Here is a 7,238-nt window from a genome sequence, read left to right on the forward strand (position 1 = left end):
GGTGTGACTTTTTAGTTGTCACAGCCTGGATGTTAGCAATTCTTCTCTCTAGAGACAACCCTGGGAGAATTGGTCCATTGAGAAATACATGTTCTCCTCCAAAAGCATGCTCAGTTCTTTCCTAAGTAGTTTCTTGGCCCTAACATTTACCATGTGTTATAGAAATTGGTTCCATTCCCTGTATTTCTGCACTGTCCCGTTTGCTGTAAAAATCATGAGGTAAACACTGAGGTTAGGGCATATTAAACAGAGCCCTAAAGTACCCTTATAAGAGATGCCTCCTGCTCTGAATATAGAAGATATATAGCAGATCTGATGAGGGAGAATACACAGCATTTTCTTAGTTGCATGTATTTGTTCATTGGACATTCATCCTTGTGTAAACAGAGACTAAGGAGTGAGCTTGTTTGTGTGTCTTTTCAGGACACGATCACAGAAATTGGCACACGTACTTTTCATGGTAAGGCTGTGTTATATGTCTCCTCCTCTCTGCTTTAGCCCATCTGCCCAGTCTTATATTCTTTTTTTTTTAATATTTAAAATATACAACTTTATTTTTAAAATTAATTTGAATAAAAAGAAGTTGCTTAGACAGACAGTGACCACTCAAAATGAGTTTGAAAACCCCCAGGTAAAAAATTTTCCCTCTCAACCAGGAAGAAAAGAAAATAACAATAAAATTGACAACCTCATCGGCTTCAGATAACAGAAAAGGAAGATACTCCCATTTCACCAATAGAGAAGAAAGACTTGTTTTCTGTCTTACAGATAGCCTTGTATTTGCTTTTTTAATGCCCTTGTTATCATTAATATGTATCAGCTAAGAAGATTATGGACAAGTTTATCTTTTTCTCCCCTCCCCAGAACCAATATTAAAACATTTATTAATGTATTTGCTTGATTGCAGGCTCTGTCCTGTGTTTTCTTTTGATAAAAATATTGGTACAAAGAAGCGTGTTTGTCGTACTGATTTCATCCACAGAGGCAAACTGTAATCTATGTGGCAAGCTTCACAGAAGTATTCTATGGAATTACAACAGCGAGATTAACTGTGGAGGTGGGCACTGTGGACTGCGTTCCGCCAGTGGTGCTGGCCAACCAAATATACGCTGAGCTTGTCTTACATTATATGGTCTAATCCCTTTTTAATTCTTAAAGAAACAAAAAACTCATCTTGCTGCTTATTGGTTACTTATTTTCCCACCATTAAGAGTTCATTTGATATGCCTATACTTATCCTGCTTAATTCTTTTTTTTTTCGGTGAGGAAGAGTGTCCCTGAGCTAACATCTGTTGCCAGGCTTCCTCTTTTTCCTTGAGGAAGATTGTTGCTGAGCTAACATCTGTGCCAATCTTCCTCTAATTTATTTGGGATGCCATCACAGCATGGCTTGACAAGCAGTGCTAGGTCTGCACCTGGGATCTGAACCTGGAACCCCAGGCCACTGAAGTGGAGCATGTGAACTTAACCACTACGCCACCAGGCCGGCCCCCATCCTGCTTAATTTTTCTGAACCTTAATTTCCCCACTATACCATAAGTGTGTTGTACCATGTGATCTGTTAAGATCCCTTTCTGTTGACTGCACACTCTCACTGATGTCCTTATGAACGTTGAAGACAAAAAAGCAGCAAAACAGGAGAAAGGCAGGCTCTGGATTATCAACTCATAAATCGAGACCGTGATTTACCAACCCCATTTCAGTGGCTGCTACTTTTTTTTGTTATTCCATGGCTGAAGGTGGTCGTAGTTATATGGGTGAATGTAAAATGTCTTTGTGGAATTCCATCTATAAAGCTTTTAACTTTTTTTATTGGATTGTAGTTCGTTTGTAGTACTTTCTATAGCATATTCTATGCCTCCACGTATTTGACTACTTCATTCTGGCCTAAATTTATAGAACAAGTTTAGGTGTGAATGTTGCTAACCTGACTTCTTGTTGCAGACAAAACTTAACTGGGGCCCCTACTTATGGTTTTACATGCTTCGTGCGGCCACATCAACCCTCTCAGGTATTACTTTTCTGTTTGAATACTGTATAACTACTATAATGTGCTCCAAGAACAGGAGCTTTGCCAAAGGGGGGCGTGTCTCAAAAAGGAAGGAGGAAAAATAGAGAGTTAGCCACTCTCAGCAGCTAGCTAGCTTTGGAGATATTAATCTAACTGTACTTTACTTAAAACATTCTCCAGCTTCTGGTTGTGTTTTTTTAAAAAAAAGGAATGATAAATGGCTATATTAATTTAGATATGATTTTCATGTTCTTGAGCTCTTTTTATTAGCAACTATTTTGCTATTTTGTCATTTGGTTCCCTACTAATCTTGTTCTCATTCTGTTTGACTGCTTATGCTAAAGCCTGTAGTTAGAATTCATTTGTGTTTTGTTTCATTAATATTTCATTTCTTAAATTGAGATATAACTAAGTCCTATTTGAAGGAAATGAGTTATCAACTTAGGACTTAATCATAATAACTTTATAGTTTCTAAATCATAAAGTTTTCCTCTGCTTACAATTTTAACTCTCTCATAGCTTCTATCACTTTCTTTTTATTGGATCTAATTTTGAATAGTAAATTCACTCACCAAACATTTACTGAGCACTCAATATATCCTGGACAGTCTGGTGTAATGAAAAGAACATGAGCTTTATATTCAGACCTGGATTAGATTTTGGGTTTGCTTTGTCAACTTGGGCAAGTTCTTCAACCTGAGTCTAACCTTTCACAGTGCCTGGCACGTGGCAGGCACTTAGTAAATGTTGTAGTACAAGCCATTCCTCTCCTCCAGCCCAATGGTATCCCAACCCTCTAAGAGTGTATATTTTTTTTGAAGAAATAGACATGTAACCGATAATTCTAACACCTGGAGATATGTTACAATAAGAAGTGTGAGAAGAGTGCTATTGGGAGCGCACAAGGAGCCACAGTCCTTCTTGGGGAAATCAAGGAGGATATAAAGAGGAGATGTACTGAATGTTCATAATCTCTCTGAGGGCAGGGACTGTAACTTTTGTATTTCTGCAGTGCCTTGCACATAGAAAGTGCTCAAGAAATGTTTATGGAATTGTGTAAGCCATTTAACTTTTGTATCTTTAGTGTGTGACTTTCTTGGAGAGAAGATTGCATCTGTTTTGGGCATCAGCACCCCAAAATACCAGTATGCCATTGATGAGTATTACCGGATGAAGAAGGAGGTGTGTCTCCTTTTTACATTTTCCTGATTCAGTTTGGTTTGCTGTGGACCTGACGGGTTACGTAACGAACACATCTATCCTCTAGCTGCCTAAAAGGTGGCTCCCTTATACCAGGCATTTCATTATACAGCCATTAATTTCTTTATCAAATCAGTATGCATTTTAGAGTTTTTTAATACTGACATTTCCCTAGGCTCTAAGTGCAAAACCCAGCTAGATTTCATTGTGCTAGGTGCAATGTAAGGTGCCTTGTATATATTAACTTATTTAACCTTTACACAGCTGTCTTTAGATGATTATTCCAATTTTAAGATGAGGAAACGAGACCTAATCTCTGTATTTATGACACATAGACAGGGTGTAGGAGAAGGGGAGTGGGTTTGATGCACAGAAAATGACATGTACTAGAAACGTGTAAGGGCCAGTTGTTCAGGCACAAAGACGTGAGGCGATTCTGTCTGCAGATGTTGTGAGGTCTTAGGGTGAGGTGACGAGTTTAGCCTTGAAGAGTGAAAAAGCTTGAGTTCTTAAGAGCATGGGATCAAGAACCAAAGGATCAGAATTCAAATTCTGGTTCTGCCACTTCCCACTCTGTAACCTCAGGGAGGGAAGGTACTTAACCTCTGTAAGCCTCAGCTCCCTCATCTTTATAATGAGGATAATTGCAGCAGAGAAGCCATGCTCACAGTTGCTCTAAGGGTTAAATGAGTTAATATGTAAAATGCTCAGAACAGCACCTAGTGAATTTGAGGGAGCATGAAATAAATATTAGAATCTTTTATTATTCTCCTTCAAGCAAATGAGGAAGGCAATTCAGGTAAATGCCTGAAGATACGTTTGTTTGGGGAAATGGCAAAAAATAGGGCTTTATTGTCACTGGAGCAGAGAGTACAACGGGGGAGTGGCTGGAGATGAATCTGGAAAGGTCAACTAACTTTATATTTGTTATGTGGCCTCAAAAATGTTTTATGGATGGATGAGTGTTTTTAACACTACTGGCTTTGTGTAGAGCCATGTTATCTCATCTGGACTATTGTAATAGTCTCCTAAATGGTCTCTTTCTCATTCACTCTCAAGCAAGCTCTAGATTAATCTTCCTGACAGGTTGCTCACCCTGTAACAACTAGTCATACTGCAGGGTCCAATACAAATGCTACCTCCTCCATGAATGTAGTAGGTCTGGAACTAGAAGTTATTTACTTTTTCTAAATCTCTGTAGTGCTCATTCCTTTCTGTCTTGATACTGTTTTTACATGTCTTAACTTCCCTCCTAGATTATAAATTTCCTTGAGGGCAGGGCCTGCCTTATCTGTATACTAGGTGCTTATGGGAACCCGAGCGTGCTATAGCACTTAGTGAATACATCACCCTATTCCACTGAATAGGCTGATACCCTGTAACTGAAGTTATGTAGTATTAGCTGATTTTTTATTTAGATAAGACTTAATCTGAAAAGATATAGCCCCTTTTCAAAGTTAATTCAGGTCTCATTTAAGCTAAGCAGTGCTGTACTATGTTTTAAAAATAACTTCTTTCCGTAAAATGTCATACAATAGTTTTCATTTCAATTTGGGAACAGAAGAAAGGGAAGTATGTCTTGTCTTAATTAGACCAAACTGAATTGGACGTGACACTTAATGTGTTTTGTTTTTTAAATTGAGGTCATATTGGTTTGTAACATTATATAAGTTTCAGGAGCACTAATGTTTTGATTAGGAAAAAACACAAGCAGCTGAAAGGGAACAAATACTGTTCCTTTTGGACACTTTTCAACTATTCTTGATATATCCTCTTTTTAGGAAGAAGAAGAAGAAGAAGAAAACAGGATGTCTGAAGAAGCAGAAAGACAATACCAACAGAATAAGCTGCAGGCTGATTCCATTGTTCAGACAGAGCAACCAGAAACAGTAGTATCCAGTTCATTTGTGAATCTCAATTTTGAAATGGAGGGAGATTGTGAAGTAATTAAGGAAAGCAAAGAAAATCCAGTCTCTGTCCCACCGTAGAAGGAAATGACTGTCAACCTTCAAAATCTAAGGTGGCTTTCCTACCAGGGTTTTTCACACTCTCTATTCAGTGGGACTTAATGCAGTTATTTATATTTTAAATTATTAAGTTATCTGGAAAGGGAAACGTGTTTCTTCATTCTTAGGCTCTGTGTAGCAAGAGCCATATCTGAAATGTGGATATTTGTACTATTCTTTTACTGTGTGTCAAATTAGTGCTTTGGTTTTAAAATGATCTTTTAAAAAAGTTAAGGACATTCTAGAGCCCTAACCACCAATTAAGGAGTTAAATTATCAATCTTGTCTTTTATTTCTGTTTGTGAGGGAAAAAAATAGGTAAGTTGCTGATTAAGGCTGATTAGAGCTGATATTCCTAGTCTCTGATTAAAATGAGGATTTTTTTCCCCTAGATTTTCTCATGTTATGTCTTACATTTATATAGCTACCCATTAATTTCATACTAAGGATGGTTCACTTGAGTGTGTAATAAAAGGAGCAAGATAAAAGCACATTGAACTTTCTTTCCTTGAGAATAACTTTGTTTTATGGAAAAGTGATTGAGTTTATAAAAACACCAAATATTAAGATGGGTTTCCATTTTTTAATGCAGGTTAATCTGAGATTCTTTTTCAGTAGTTATTCAAATTAAATAACTAGCTTTGAACATAATGTTAAAAACCCTAGTTATGGAATGAATTTATTAATATATTTATATTCAAGTGGTAATACCTAGTGATTATCCACATGGCATCCTGGTTGTCACTCCCTCAGCCCTGAATTCCTCCTATGGCCCAAGCAGTTGCGGGGATGGGAGTGGGGCTGGGGGACAGTGAAGACTTAACCCTCCAGGGCTCACTGCTAAATATTGTGCAAGGTGCAGTGGCAGCATAATGAAGTTACCTGTCATTGCCCACTTCAAAGTAACAACAGTGAAGGGGACAGTTTACTTGACCCAGGTTGACCATCTCTCTACCCACTGTGCTATTAGCAAACCTTACAAAAGTATAATATGTAACTAACTTTGAAAATATTCCTAAATACGTATTCAGAATCTTATATCTGTATGACTTTGATTTGTACTAAATGTGGGTAAGGAAAAATGTATGGAGTATTTCAGATAGGCTGCTCTTAAAAGCATATTCACAAACTTTTAGCTTTTAGAGATTAATGGTGGTTTGGTTGTTAATAGCCTTCTAAACAGCATTAACCTTTCAATCTCAAATATATTTATATAAAATAAGGCTTCAAAGAAACTTACAATATAGGTACAGTGGGCCTGTTAATGGAAATCTATTATCAATGAATATGAACATCTGGCCACTAAGTTCTTCAGCTGAAATTTGAAGGATTAGGAAAGATAATTTCTTCATTAGGAATCTTCAGTTACATGGATTCATGGTATGGTGGTTCATGGCATGTGATGGGCATTAGTCATGGGTATAAACTCTACAAAATTTAGTGCTTAAAGGATTAATCTTCAGATTATGTAATTAACGTCACCATAAATTATAGTTTATCGATAGCTCAAAGCATGCTAACCTGACGTTTTAACTTCGTTTGAGATAGTACCTCCAACTCAGATATTTGATTATCTGTGAAGGCATGCATATCTAAAGGTGATCTGAGTCTTTTCCCCTGGAAGCACGAGATCTAAGAGTTTACTTAGTAACTTTTGTGATTGTAGTAGAAGGAGGGTAATGACTTATGAAGGTTTTACGTTTCTTGAATTTTACTTTGTCTACTTGTCCAACAGTGGCCAGTTTGTAATGTTCATATAGTTATTTACTGTGCCTTAAATTTTTATAATTTTTATTTATGCAAACTATAAAACTTCCCATAAATGCATTAAATGGTTTTGTCTTATTTTTAAGCCTCTTTCCCTTTTTCTTCCTTTTCAACCCTTTTAATAATTACTGTTCCCTCTGCATCATAGTTCATGATATTCTACCCTCTTCTAATCTTTCGTCTCCTAAAAACTAAACATAACAGTACAATTGAGAACCTTTAAGCTGAATTAAAATTCTCTAACAAAAGTCCTT

General features: G+C 36.9%; 1 protein-coding gene across 2 annotated transcripts in view; it reads left to right on the forward strand.

Moving 5' to 3' along the window:
• The window catches only part of LOC103546406 (signal recognition particle subunit SRP54), a 79,277-nt gene extending 72,233 nt beyond the window's left edge, over positions 1-7,044 (forward strand). The window contains exons 3-5 of one of the 2 annotated variants that reach the window (XM_070628805.1): positions 1,945-2,011; positions 3,096-3,193; positions 4,993-7,044. In XM_070628805.1, coding sequence (XP_070484906.1) covers positions 1,945-2,011; positions 3,096-3,193; positions 4,993-5,199 — 372 coding nt within the window. In that variant the 3' untranslated portion in view covers positions 5,200-7,044. The remainder of the gene's footprint in view (positions 1-1,944; positions 2,012-3,095; positions 3,194-4,992) is intronic. The other variant, XM_070628812.1, reaches the window with a different exon arrangement.
• The last annotated feature ends 194 nt before the right edge of the window (positions 7,045-7,238 follow it).

The sequence above is a fragment of the Equus przewalskii genome, chromosome 1, assembly GCF_037783145.1.
Source record: "Equus przewalskii isolate Varuska chromosome 1, EquPr2, whole genome shotgun sequence".
Classification (NCBI taxonomy): Eukaryota; Metazoa; Chordata; class Mammalia; order Perissodactyla; family Equidae; genus Equus; species Equus przewalskii.